At 37.3% G+C, this 15,339-nt stretch overlaps 1 protein-coding gene across 2 annotated transcripts in view; it reads left to right on the top strand.

Moving 5' to 3' along the window:
* The window catches only part of SEC10 (exocyst complex component sec10), a 320,447-nt gene that overhangs the window by 229,422 nt on the left and 75,686 nt on the right, over window positions 1-15,339 (top strand). For both annotated transcript variants that reach the window (XM_089459095.1, XM_089459096.1), the window contains exons 16-19: window positions 8,984-9,037; window positions 9,187-9,315; window positions 9,873-9,965; window positions 10,085-10,231. In XM_089459095.1, coding sequence (XP_089315221.1) covers window positions 8,984-9,037; window positions 9,187-9,315; window positions 9,873-9,965; window positions 10,085-10,231 — 423 coding nt within the window. The remainder of the gene's footprint in view (window positions 1-8,983; window positions 9,038-9,186; window positions 9,316-9,872; window positions 9,966-10,084; window positions 10,232-15,339) is intronic.

Here is a 15,339-nt window from a genome sequence, read left to right as displayed (position 1 = left end):
TTTCTTGCCAAAGGAATTTATTTTATAGATCAAGCACTCATTAAAGTGCTTCTAGGGTTTGTCTTAGGTAGGAGTCATTGTCATAAATGAAAGACCCTATGGGCACATTGTAAATTGTAAAAGAAAATTTATTTTGTCTTGAAGAATGTCATAAGTACCTCCAAGATCAAGTCAACTTAGGAGCTGTCAAGTCGGCCTACATGAAGAGCAACGTCCACCCTTGAAGAAGCCTATATATAAGTGGAGCTCGTCCTCCATTTGGATCGTTCACTCGCTCATCTCTCATGCGAAAAAGGAAGCAACAGAAGGACGAAGAAGGAAGTGCGAAGAAGAGGACGGAAAAAGTCTAAGTGTTTGGGTCTCTCTACATTCTTCTGGGAATGCGAAGTTAGGGTTTCTGCGCTGGGGAAGTTTGAAGTCCGATTTTGGAGGTAAGAAGATCAAGAAGGCAAGCGAAGGTCTCCTAGGGCTTCCTAGTAGCCCTAGAATCCATAACAAGGCAAGCGAAATCAAGGGAAGAGCAATTAGAGGGAGATCAAAGTCTCCTAGAGAGGAAGCAACAGTTGCAGTAGTTGCTGGCAGTGTTTTAAAAGCCGGCCGGCTCGGAACTGACTCGGTCAAGTTGGTCCGAGCCGGTAAAAAAATTTGCGACTCGGCCGTTGAACCGGTTCGGTCAGCTGAGTTAAAACTGACCCGGCCGAGTCATGGCATGACTCGGCTGGGTTAGTCTTAACTCGGCCGACTTGGCCGAGTCCATATCAACTCGGCTGAGTCACTTCATGCGGCCAGTAAACCCCAAAAATGCAATTTTAAAATTTTTTTTTTTTATGTTTTTTCTGAGTGTGGGGGACTCCAAATGGTTTTATTAATTGGTTTTTTGGTCTTTTACTTAAATTTTTAACATTACCATGAAATGAATTAGGATGTTTGAGAGTGGTTCCAGCCTCATTGGATTCATATGGAGAAAGTAGAATTTTAGATTTCATTCAAAATCCAGCAGACTTATCCGTTTTTCAGGATTTCAGGATTGGGGGATTGCAATGTTTCCATTGAATTTTGTCATGTATTAGGGTATGGAACTCGTATTTAATCAAGAGCACCAATCCCTCTATGTACCTTGATGTTAGTGACATTGGTTGTCGAACTCCTCCGGGATTCGCTCCCAAACCGGGAGCTTCTGAAAATGTCGCTCCCACTCCTGTTTTCGCTCCCGCTCCCAAGTAACACTGAGCCAGATGATGTTGGCAACTCTAGCAGTAGCCAGTAGTACTGGTCACAGACTTTTGTTGTAGAGGCCATTTATAGTCTCCTTGGTTATGTGTTTTTGTTTTGATCTCTATATCATCATCGTGTATGTATTGGACAGTGCACTGGGTGCCATTTTGATATAATGGATATATTCATGAGCCTACTTTGATCATATGTTGTTTTTCTATCTATATTCTAATTCAAACTAACTTTTATGTATATTATTTTATTTATATATATATACATATAATTTATACATATATTATAATAAAAGGTCCTCTATTTAACTAATTCCCATTTAAATACTAAATAGCTTATAATTTTTAAATACCTTTTTAACTAACCTTTAACACCTTTTAAATTATTTTATTGGTCACCTATTATAACTTAGTTCCATTAAATTATAATAATTTTATGACTTTGGTCCTAAAGTCAAAATTAGCTGTTAGTCAAGATAGCCGTTGGAGGCTCTGCTCAGAATATTTAACATGCTAAGCTGGATCGGTTTCTTCAACTTGTCCTGACAATGAACCACACTAGTTGGTTCGAAATGCGTCGACAAATGATTTATCTTGTGATTTACGTCGAAGACTTTCTCTTAAACTGAATATGGATCACAGAAGCCTCAATTCAACAAATGAATGAAAATCTTTAAAATTATGTGTTTTTATAAAAAATAAATATTTAATGTATTTTTTACAACGACCGAGTCATTGAAATCGAGCTGACCGAGTCAATACCGAGTCGGAGTCGGAGTCGACCCTCGGCCGAGTCGGAGTCGGTGTCAGAGTTTTAAAACATTGGTTGCTGGGAAACAAAATTTCAGATTTACTGGGAGGTCGAATAGGGAAGATTTGATCTTGGAGGTTATTTGTCTGAGTCTAGGTCATGGTATTCATCAATTGAAAGATCTGAAAGATAAGAAGGGATTTTCGGGTTTTCCCCTCAACAAGAGGGGTTTTGGCCCTGGCTTGTAGCCTATATACTGTGTCACTGTTCTTACTGTTTTGGTAGTTGTTTGATGTATTGCACATTGGAATAATAAAGATCAAAGCTAATAAGTAAAAAGGTAACACAAACAGTTATCAAGTTAAGAGAATTAACATATACATTGCCCTATTGAATTCTCAACATGGAATCAGAGCTAAGGTTCTCTAAGGGCATCATGAAGATCTCCTCTACAATGAAGAAGGTCATCAAAAGGATTGCAAGCTATCTCAAGAAAGGTATCAAAGAAGTATGGAGTCTCATATTCTCTTCGAAGAAGTTATCACTTAAAGAAAAGGATGAAGGACTCTTCTCGACTCTCTCCGGGACATTCCAAGACAAAGATATCTGGGTGATTGATAGCGGTGCACCAAGACACATGGTTAGTCACTCCCACCAATTGAAGACCTTATCAAAAGGAAAACCCGCATACTTTGTGGAACTTGGAGACAACAAAATCTATCCAGTGAAAGGCATTGGATCATCATCTATAAAGCTTGAAGATGGAAGCAACATCCACCTCCACAACATTCTATTCATTCCAGGTTTGCACAAAAATCTACTTTCGATTTCAAGCTTAGAAGATAAAGAAGATATAAGAGCTTTCATTGATGGAAAAGTAGTTGTATGGGCTAAAGGCACAAGCATAGAACAAGCAAAATTAATTGGCATCCGAGAAGGAAGGCTCTACAGATTAATATGCCTCATAAATCATGCCCTAGTCCACACTGAGATTAGTCGATGTGAACTTTGGCACCGAAGGTTCGGTCATTCACATTTCAAGATTCTACCAACTCTAAATTCCATAGTAGATGGAATACCAAATCTAAAGGAGGATCATGAAGGTGTCTGCAGAGGATGTGCATTAGGCAAGAATACCAAGAGACCATTTGGAAGTAGTGCTTCACAATCGAAAGAAATCTTGGATCATTCACTTTGATATATGTGGCCCTATGTCTCCCAAATCACTTGGAGGTCATCTTTATTATGTCACATTCATAGATGATCATTCAAGAAAGGCCTGGCTTTACTTAATGAAAACCAAGGATGATGTATTTACTAAATATCAAGAATTCAAAACAGAAGTGGAGAACCTTACAAAAAGAAGAATCAAGATACTAAGATCTGATAGTGGAGGAGAATATACATCCAAAGAGATTATAGCATTTTGTAAGGAATTTGGGATTAAGAGGGAGTTGATAGTTCCATATAATCCTGAGCAAAATGGAGTTGCAGAAAGAAAGAACCGATCCATTGAAGAAAGTGTAAAAACAATGTTACACGATCAAGATCTACCGAAGTTTCTGTGGGGTGAGGCAACAAAGATAGAAGTCTACATACAAAATCGATGTCCTTACAGATCTCTAGATAACAAGACTTCAGAAGAAGTGTTCACTAGGAAGAAGCCATTTGTAGTTCATCTCCAAATCTTTGGGTCTCATGTGTATATACATATACCTAAAGACAAAAGAAAGACGCTGGATCCTTCCAGTGTGAAAGGTACATTTGTCAGATATAGTAACTCATCTAAAGCCTATAAAATCTACATGAAAGATGGTCATCACATTGAAGTTAGTCGTGATGTCATATTTGATGAAAGCATAGCATTCAAGAAATCAAAAGAACTTTCTATAGATTGTGATGACGAAGAACTTCCCATATTTGAGGAAGAAGCTGACAAGGAAGAAGAAGGATCTCACCATGAGGAAGAAGAACCTAGTGAAGCTGTTCAACCTGTGGTCATTCAAGAAACAAGGAAAAGACCTAACTGGTTGAAGTCTACACTAATTGATGCAGAAGGTCATGGGGAAACTCAAGGATCATTTAGAGAAAGTAAAAGACCCAAGAGATATTCTGGGTATGCTGCATACATGATTAAGTTAATAGAAGCAGAACCATCAACATTTGAGGAAGCTATAAAACATCGACAATGGAAAGATTCCATGAATGAAGAATATCAATCTATAATGAAGAATGGAGTCTGGAAGAACGTACCTAGGCTTGAAGACAAGTTTGTGGTTACTTCCAAATGGATCTATAAGATCAAGTATGTAGCCGATGGATCTCTCAACTAGAAGGCATCGACTATGAAGAAACATTTACTCCAACAACTAGATATACTACAATTCGATCATTAGTCTCTTTGGCAACATTAATGGGATGGAACATCCACCAAATGGATGTCAAGACTGCATTTTTGAATGGCACAATAGATGAAGAAGTCTATATAGAATAATTCTTTGGATTTGAAACAAAGGATAGGAAGGCATATTTTTGCAAATTGAGAAAGGTACTATATGGCCTCAAGCAAGCTCAAGCAAGCACCAAGGGCGTGGTATGCTAGGATGGATGCATTCCTACAAAGATTAGGCTCCACAAAAAGCTCTTCTAACTCAAACCTCTATATAAAGGTTGTAAATAGTGAACTTGTAATCATTCTTCTGCATGTAGATGATCTTCTCTTAACAAGTGTAGAAGGTTGAATTGAAGAATGTAAGAAACAATTGGTAGTAGAATTTGACGTGAAGGACTTTGGTTTGATGCATTACTATTTGGGACTGGAAGTTTGGAAAGAACCTAATGAAGTCTACTTAGGTCAAGGAAAGTATGTGATTGAGATATTGAAGAAGTTCGACATGATGGACTGTAAACCAATGACCACTCCAGTGATCACTAACTTGAAGAAATTAAGAAGTTCCGAATCAAGCCCTGTGGATCCTTCTAGATATAAACAACTCATTGGTTCACTAATGTATTTAGTGAATACCAGTCCAGACATATGTTTTGCAGTGAATGTACTTAGTCAGTTCCAAGTGGAGACAAAGCATGATCATTGGATAACAGCAAACCATATTTTGAGATATCTACGAGGAACCATCAACCACTGTTTGAAGTACGATAGAAGGAATAATGTGCAACTAACTAGCTATATAGATTCCACCTGAGGAGGCAGTGAACAAGATGGAAGAAGCACTACAAGAGGATGTTTCAGCTTAGGATCCTCAATGGTCTCGTGGATGAGCAGAAAACAAAACATTGTTGCATTAAGTAGTGCAGAAGTTGAGTATGTTACAACATGCGAAGTCAGTAGGGAAGTAGTTTGGTTAAGGAAGCTATTGTGTGACTTGTTTGAAGGACCGATGAACCCTACAATGATACATTGTGATAACACCAGTTGTATTTGTTTGTCTGAGGACCCAATATTTCATGGGAAGACAAAGCATATCAACAACAAATATCACTATATATGAGAGCTAGTACAAAATGGTGTGGTGCAACTACGATATGTCTCCATTGATGAGCAGGTAGTTGACATATTGACAAAATCACTTGCAAACAAGAAGCTTGTATACTTAAGGGACGATATTGGTTTGGTGGATTTGTTCTCCCTAATTGAGAGAGAGAGATAGACACAATATTCTTGTCTTCACTTGGGAAGAAAGAATGGAGGATTGGGTAACCATTTGGCATTCGATACTCTTTGAGAATGTGGTAGGGCATTCAAGATAAGAGTAGTCGTGGACCGATATGCTTTTGAGGATTAGCTACCCAAGATAAGAATAGTCCAACAGGAGGGCATACTTTGTGAACACCTTGCTGGAGTATGTACCTTGGAGAGACAAAGATGTTGGTGTCTATACATCATTGGTCTCGCCAACATTGTGCTCTGATCTTGTGGAGAGATAGAGCTGTTAGTCAAGGCCTTGCTACGTGACAATGCTGGTTATTATGATGCTAGATATATGGGTTACCAATCCGACTCTTCTTACGAGATCTCTTTAGATTGCCAATAGCCATGTACCTCTTATGAACACCTCCCTAGTTAAGAGGGAGTGTTGAAGAAAGTGTAACTAGTTTCGGTCTTCATTATTATGAAATGTACTCTTGTATGTATAAAATGAAAAAGAAATTATTTTTATTATTATCAAGCTTGGGTTTCTTGCCCAAGGAATTTATTTTATAGATCAAGCACTCATTAAAGTGCTTCTAGGGTTTGTCCTAGGTACAAGAGTCATTGTCATATATGAAAGACCCTATGGGCACATTGTAAATTGTAAAAGAATTTTTCTTTTTTTTTTTTTGTCTTGAAAAATGTCAAAAATACCTCCAAGATCAAGTCGGCCTAAGAGCTGTCAAGTCGGCCTACATGAAGAGCAATGTCCACCCTTGAAGAAGCCTATATATAAGAGGAACTAGTCCTCCATTTGACCATTCACTCATTCATCTCTCATGTGAAAGAGGAAGCAACAGAAGGACGAAGAAAGTCAAAGTGTTTGGGTCTCTCTACATTCTTTTGGGAATGCAAAGTTAGGGTTTTTGTGCTGGGGAAGTCTAAAGTTCGATTTGAAGCAAGAAGTTCAAGAAGGCAAGCGAAGGTCTCTTAGGGCTTCCTACTAGCCCTAGAATCCATATCAAGGCATGCGAAGTGAAGGGAAGAGCAGCTACAGGGAGATCGAAGTCTCCTAGAGAGGAAGCAATAGTTGCAGCAGTTGCTGGGCAGCAAAATTTCGGATTTACTGGGAGGTCGATGATATTGCAGCTGGAGGTTGAGGAAGCCTTGATCTTGGAGGTTAATTGTCTGAGTTTAGGTCATGGTATTCGTCAATTGAAAGATCTGAAAGATAAGAATTAAGAAGAGATTTTAGGGTTTTCCCCTCAACAGGAGGGGTTTTGGCCTTGGCTTGCAGCCTAATATTGTGTCACTGTTCTTATTTTTTTGGTGAATGTTTAATGTATTGCACATTGGAATAATAAAGATCAAAGCTAATAAGTAAAAAGGTAACACAAATAGTTATCAAGTTAAGAGAATTGACATATACATTGCCCTATTGAATTCTCAATACCATGGATGGTTGATGGCAGAGAGAAATTGAGGAAAATTTGTCTTGCATGGTGCTCGTTGGGCTTCAACCATGCTGTGGGGAGAGGAGTTTGCAACTGCCTGGTTATGGCATTGAGTTCTGAGGGAGATCCACTAACACAGTTAGTGACAAAGACAATGATGATAAAAATGTCCTAGAGACAAGCAACTTTTGATGTTTAGCTGTTGTTGAGAACATTTGAAGCTCTCATTTAAGTGGGATGTATATAAGACAAGATGCAATAATTTTATTAATGTCTGAAAAATGACCACAATAAGTAAGTCAATGGAACTAAAGTCAATCGGTTTAGATGCAAAGTGGGACCGCAAAAGAAGCTCCTATAGTTGGTACTATTTAAAGCAGATAAAGACCTAAATAGCTAATGTGTCTTTTATATAATCTAACTTTATGGTAGTGGTTATTGAGATGTGACCATTATAACATTTGTATGTTATGGCTAGAGTTTAGGTGCTTAAACCGCCATAACAATCTAGGATGTGATATAATGATGTAATGAGGGATGATAGATTGAGAGAGTGGTATATATGAATTGGGTAGCCTACCTTGTGCTTCCATTGATATACTTGCTGCATTCTAGGCTGTGATATGATGATGTAATGAGGGATGGAAACTTCAGAGAGCGGTATGTGTTCCGGGTAGCCTACCTTGTGCTCCCATTCATGTACTTGTAGTGTCATAGTTAATTTATTGACATCTATTAATATTGTTTATGAGAACTTTTTTGCTCACCACCCATATAAAATCCTACAAATGCATAGTCCTTTTGTTCATTTAGAATAATACAATACAGATTTTCAATTTTGCTCAGCAATTGAACTGCACATGTGCATTTGTTGCTCAGCAATCACCATATGTTTAGGCTGGATTCTCTCTAAATTTGTTTAATGTGTTATATATGTACCCATATAGATTTCTACAGGTACATAGTGCTTTTGTTCATTTACAATCATGGAACATAGGTTTTCAGTTTTGGTCAATTAATTGTACTCCATATTTGCATTTTATTGCTGTATGTTTAAATCAGAAAAACCTATATTTGTCCTTTGGTATAGACTCTATTCTACTTGATGTAATTTCCAGCACTACCAGCCTCTTTCTGTCATCTTGGTACTTTATTTTCATTGACATGAATGCCAAAATTGATTTGACACTTTAGCTAATGTTTCCTTGCATACGATGATTTCAAAGTTTGTAGTATAGTCTTATGCATGAAGACACCTCAGTGAAAAAGGAACTACAAACTTCTTTATATCTCGAGTGTGAAGTATAGTCTTATGCATGAAGACACCTCAGTGAAAAAGGAACTACAAACTTCTTTATATCTCACAAAGAGAAAGTGAAAACAATAATGTGAATGGATTTGTAAAAGCAACAAATCACATCATTGAGACAAACTAGAGAAACCTGTCTGTACTCTTCTGCAGAGATATCACTTTTATAATCTATGAAAGACTCGTGAATTGCTTGCATCATCCCTCAATACACCTCGAGTGAACTAATCATTGTGTAGTCATATTGATATTTAGTCATTTCCCTTAACCAGATGGATGTACCTGTACAAATACAATTACAATCAGCATTATATTTTATTGCAGCTATATAGCATTTTCTACCATGTCGTCAACATGTATGAAAACCCATAATGAAAGTTCAAGTAGTAGACTTGCAATAACATTTTTCAATTATTTATAATGTCATTTTTTCAATGTTTGTGATGGGCGTCTTATCAATAGTATAATTCTTAAAGGCACATACCATATAATATAGAGACAACTTCACTGAGGTCTTGTATATTTTATTCACTTTTCAATAACTTTACATGATTCGAGTTTTTTATGAATACTGTTTGGAATGCACTGGTACAGCCTGCTGCTCTGGCAAATAATGTGAAAGCAGTCTTCACATGCCTGCTGGATCAAGTAAGTACAATATCTGAATTTCTCAAATATTCATGGATGTTCTGCTGGAATTACTTTGTAATATTCAATGCTAACTTACCAGGATGTGGAATTGAGGAATTATATGTAGTCACAAAAAACGGAGGGAATTACAGAGTGTAGCTTTGCAGGTCAGCCAGTATACCACAGAAGGGTTGGAAAGGACCAGAGAAGCTCTGAATGATGCTGCAGCTTTAAGAGAGCGGTTTGTTATTGGTTCAAGTGTCAGCAGAAGAGTGGCTGCAGCTGCTGCTTCTGCGGTAGGTGATGAGTTTGGCATGTTAATTGGTCTATTCTGATGCATTTCTTTAGTGGTGCCCTGGAGCTACATGGCTTTGAGCATTTCTTTTGAAGAATTTTGTTAGAAAATAATAGGTTATATGTGCAATTCTTTCTGTGGCTAATTTGAATATGTATGTTCCTACCAAGTTCAATTTGTCACTTTTGTTCTTTCTTTCATGTTAGTTTTGGGGGTTTAATGGCTAGGGCACACAAGTAAAAGACAGAATTCCTTTTTTCACTTTAGTCAACCATTTAAGATAACACTAAATTATAGAGGGTTGTCATATTAATAATGATTGTCTAAAAATTCAAGCCTATAAGGTTCAGGACTATTTTTATAACAGTGTCCTAGAGAATTGTTTATTATGTTTTTTTGAAAATTTTAGTTAATGTAATGGAGGAAAAATTGAGAAGTATTCATGTTATAATGTTCTTTTTGTACTCCATATACGAAGAAACTCTTTAGTTGAATCATAATGAATTATCATTTATTTGAAGTATAATCTGAATTATTTACATTTTTAACCCTATCTAGGCAGAGGCTGCTGCAGCAGCAGGTGAAACAAGTTTTAGGTCGTTCATGGTTGCAGTTCAACGTGCCACCAGCAATGTTGCTATGGTCCAGCAAGTAGGTTATGCCTTTTTTTAACTATACTCTCAAAAGGTTTAATAACTTGAGTTGCTTCTTATTCAGTTTGAAAATATTGCAATGACAATTCACTAATTTGATATTTCTTGTGTATGAAGCATTTTGGGAACACTATTTCAAGATTGTTATTACCTGTTGATGGTGCTCATGCTGCATGCTGTGAAGAAATGTCATCGGCAATGTCAAGTGCTGAGAGTGCTGCTTTGAGAGGGCTTCAACAATGTATTGACACTGTCATGGCAGAGGTCTGTGCCTATCTTTGTGAATATGTGCATTTGAAACCTGTTATAGTAGGACTTTTACAAGAATGTCATGTTTGAAATAGTGTAACGAACAAGGTTCTTATACACAGGGAATATTCAGAATATCTGAAATATATAGATATCCATGATAGGACAAGTAATAATTATATATAGAAATGTTGAATGTACAAGAGAGATGATATGAGATATGATATATGATTACAAATGTGGGCCCACTTATATACCCAGGCAGGTGTCCCTTCATGAATGGTCATGTCCTTAGAGACATGCTTCTTCCTTATACTAATCATTATTATTATTAATTATTAATCTTTTATATTTATAACATTGCTTACCTCTTCAGAAAACTGTCTTCAAATCTTATTGCTGATAAGGCATGTCATCTATTTCTTTGTCTTATAATCTATTCACATTTTTTTGAATTCTTCGGGTTGTCATCTTCAATGATACAAGATGGTAGGATCCTTTGAGTGATAAACAAAATTGTTGAACTGAGAAGGGGTTTGACCATCCTAAATCAATCTTTTAGGGAATCTTGCAGTTTCTGGATACATTGGATGAATTTTTATAAGATTAAATTGTGCTGACATTGATATTCTTGGGAACATCGGTTAGTTGTTTCTGGTCTGGTGGATATGCGATATGAAAACTGGTTAATATGTCTGCTTTTATGGTTTGGGTGTCAATAAGCAGTTCTTGTGATCTGATTTTCCCTTAACCTGATTGTGGTGATCTCTTGGTTTACTTGAGGTACTTGATTTCCTTCAGCAACAAAAGTCGCTTGGTTAATAGGATCTTCACTTGAATTTTCTGTCATTTGGACTGCAACCTATTAGTACGTATTGACTTCAATTGGGTTTGGATTTGTCTGAACTGTGAGATTAATGGGATCTGTGTTTGTTCTATTTTCTTCAACTTGGACTGTTACGTCTGAAGATTTTGATTTTTCTTTTGCGATAAGTTCTTCAAATTTGTTTTTCAATGATTTCTTATCATTTTTATTATGATTTTTTAAACGTGAAAGTTCTTCAACTTCTGTTTTAACTTCATTTTGATGCTAAAGCTTTGCATTTTTCAAATCTTTGATTTGTTTTAATAAATTTTGATTAAGGCTTTTTTAAGTGCAAATTTTCTTCTTCCATCTCCAATAAATGTTTGTTGAATTTCTTCTCAAGACATTCCTTTTCTTGTAATTGTTTCTTTGTAGCTTTGGATTTATTGACCTTTGCAAGTAATTTTTAACTATGGTCCCTTAGATGCAAAATTTCCTCGTCCTTTTTTTTTGACTCGTTGTAAAACATATCTTCGAAATCTTTATGTTTCTTTTCTAATACTTCGTTTTTATGTTGAAGTTTTGTGAGTTTGTATTCTAATCCTTTGATTTGCCTCTGTACATTACATTGACATTCTTCCATAAGAAATATTTGTCCAACCATGTTTTTGTTGGACAAGCGTGTTTTTGATTTTTACATAGGGACGGAAAGATAAATTCCATTTTACAAAAATGACATTCTGTCCAAAATGTTGACATATTTATGGAGCACACCTTGCATTTAAAATCCCCTTTATAACTTTGATTGGAACTTTTGAATTGAATTTGAGTTTAGTTTTATTGCCCTTTTTTTTTGGATTGATACTTCCTTACTTTGGTGTTTTAATATTAAATTTACCAATCTAAAAACTCTAAATACTCCTTCTTTTTACCTTTAATGTTCAAAACTCCCTTCTATCTTTTTTTAAATAATCCACTCTTTTAAAAATGAGACATCTTCACTTTTTTTTTTTCCTTTTTTTTATTTAATGAATTAAAGGTTTTTATAATAACTTTGACTTAAATTAAACTTATTTTTAACTTTTTGACTCCATTTTGAAAGAACGTATACTATCTTGAATTCGATTTGAATGGTTGCAGTGGTTGGTAGTGAATAGTGGTAACCTATTCCACCAAGATAGTCACGTCCTTCGTGGCTATTGTGCAATTGGTAGGGTGGGCAACAGGGTAGAAGACGGATTGGGCAACAGAATCACAAGTGAGAACAACACAAGTCGATAATGAGACCGACGACAGTGAGGCTATGATTCGACGACATTAGATTCGAACGATCGGGTCAACGACTAGTGGCAGTATTTAGTGTACGACTATGTCAACGATTGGAGTGGCCACTGGTAGCAGGAAAAGCAATGGGAACATCAATGGTTACAATGGTGGTCTACGAAAGAAAAGATACAGACAATTTGTTGTTCTATACTTGTAGGTTTGGGGACAATTGCGGTTGGAGTGGCGTTTGGAAAATTCGCTATTGTAGTCGGCGGAGGAATAGGGTGAAGCTGCAATTTTCATCCTTGAGAGATGCTCTAGACACTTTTTCATTGTATTATTACTTCTAGGACTTTGAAGTCCTATTTTGTTAATTTTAGGTATGTTCTATGCTGAGAGCAAATTTACTTCAAGTTTCCATATTAGCTCAATATCAATTCCAGATTAGCAATCACATTTAGCATGATAGTAAAATGCAGATAGAACATAAACATAAATCACATAAAACAAGCTAATATAAGAGGACTCAAGACGTGGTGCCAGCCAAGGACAAACCCCAATGTGGGGAACCCTTGATCAATTCTTCTTATGCTCTTCAATAGTTCAACATAGAGAGAGAGATAGTACATATACATCAGAAGTCAACATTTTGACTTATCAAAATAAGAGCTAAGAAGATGACACATGAGGTAGCTGATTTGAACTCACTGATCCTCCAAGGTGACTCCATCACCATGCTGCACCTCACTATGTTGCATCTCATCATTATGCTGCACCTCATCATCATGCTACACCTCATCATCATGCTGCACCTCACTACCATGCCCATCATGCTGCATCCATCATGTTGTACTTCATCGTCTCCAAGTTGCACCCAAATATCACTGATTTGTTCTCAACATCATTGATGTCACCTACACCATGTTGTATTAAAGTTAGTCCTTGATACAGTCAACAACTAAAAGACTGCAGTGATCCAAGATAGGTTCCAACACTGCCATTGATTAGTGCAACCCTTAAAGTTCTATGTTGCTGGCTATGGCCTGTGGCCTAGCTCAACAACAAGATAGGTTTACACACAACACCCAAATATCTTGACCCTTGAATAACTTATCCTTAAGGCTGCACCACTGTCAAATCCATGCTGTCTAAGCTCCTTCTATGACTGGACCTGGTCATCGAGATTCTATACCCAAGTCTATAGTATATACCGAGACTGTAACAACGTGTATGACTTTCCTTAGGACTGTGCATAGGTGTCCTTATTGAAGCTTGCATTGAGCCTTCTTACACAGCATTAGGGCCTGTCTTTTAGGCCTCCATTATACCGTCATAGGCCCTCCTATTCTCTGCACCTAGGGCATAATATGACCCTCTTAAATCAGCGTCTAGATGTTAGTCATAGACCTGCTTTTTTTCCCAATCCTTGTTGTGATTCCATGACTGCATTTAGGGCAACGTTAGAGTTGTGTTCTTTTTAGCGCATGAGTGGAATAAGGCTAGTAGATAAGGCCCGCGTTTAACCTCCTTCCATGATTGTGTTAAGGATAGCGAAGTCCCTCTTCTTGTTGCGTTGTATTGGGGTCTGCGTTATGCCTTATGATTAACTGTGTATAGAGGACTGTGGTTAGGGTTTTTGTGGATCTCCCTTTAGCTGTGTTCATGATTGTGTTAAGTGCCCTTCTTGCTGCGTATTAGACAACGTATTAGGGCATCAAGTGGCTTCTCCATACAAGCGTTAAGGCTGGCTTTATGGACTGTAATTTAGGGCAACGTAGGTCTCCTTAGAAAACCCTTTCAGCTCCACGTCTAGGGATTCTCCTTGACAATGTATAAGAAGCTGTGTCTCCTCCATGACAACGTTAGGGTCTAGGGCTTCCTCTAGGGCAGCGTATCATCTTAAGATCTCTCCTCCCACCAAAACCCAAAGACAAGTGGAGAGGAAGAGATCACAAGAGGTGTGTGAAATGAGTTGAAAGTCACCTTTATTTATAGTGCTACGTTGAGGATGAGAGGGGGCAATTTGGTCGTTGGTCGACCTTGACGAATTGTCCCATAACACAAATAAATTCATATCTCCATGAATACTTATCGGAATCGGATGATCTTTAGATCATTCCTACACCTCTTGACAAGAGGAATCCAAGAAAAATATCAGCCGCCATGAATAAGTAGACCCACATGGATTTTGGCCCTAGTTGCCAATTTTAACATATTTGGACACCCCATGGGGCAATTGTTATCCCCCATTGTTGCCTCTGATCCTTAACCCCTCCCCATGAGAGAGCTACTTTGGTCAGTTGTGGACGTTAATATACTTTATCATATTTCTAGGTTGTTACTATTACCCAACAAAATGTGTGTAACCTCATGGGAGAATTTTTTTCTCTTGATTTGGGCAATTAGCTAGCTAGCAACCCTACATTGCTCAGCATCATTAGCTCTGTCACACGAGAATCGCTCCCTAGAGGTGGGAAACCCGTTCCAGTGGTTCCTGTGCTCCCAGAAGCTTTGGAACTGTATGGGAACGTTCCCTTTTCTGTGGGAGCTACAATGGGAGCTTGGCAAAGTTCTGGGAGCTCTGAAGACTATTTTTTTTTGGAGTTCTCGTGTTCCCTGGGGTTGGGGAATACAAAATATGTAGACAAATATGTTGAACTGCCCACAAAACATGAGGCTTTGTTGAAACCTTCATAGGAAGAAAGGCCAAAGACATCCTTAACACCGATATCCTTAATTGAGAAACTGGAGCAATCTCTTGATGGGTTAAGGAAGCGTGTGACACCTCAATGTAAGGGTGATATCTGGGATGTCATGCTGATGAGTATTTATTTTTTCGTTTATGTATATGTATCGCAGAAGATTGTGTGCATATTGTATGTGGCAGTCAATGCTTAACCATTAGAGTCGCTTTACTTTTTCTCATAAGAATAACTAGAGAAACATAGGTAAAATTGTTCCTTTGTATTTTTAAGGCAGATTGTTTCAAATACTGGTCATGTGTTAGAGAACTGATAATGAACTTGACATTTTAATATTTTATATATATAAA

The sequence above is a fragment of the Pinus tabuliformis genome, chromosome 7, assembly GCF_031772625.1.
Source record: "Pinus tabuliformis cultivar Carrire ecotype Pingquan chromosome 7, CPIR1, whole genome shotgun sequence".
Lineage (NCBI taxonomy): Eukaryota > Viridiplantae > Streptophyta > Pinopsida > Pinales > Pinaceae > Pinus > Pinus tabuliformis.
The sequence above is the reverse complement of the archived record's forward strand: the minus strand, read 5'-3'. Positions and strand labels throughout refer to the sequence as shown.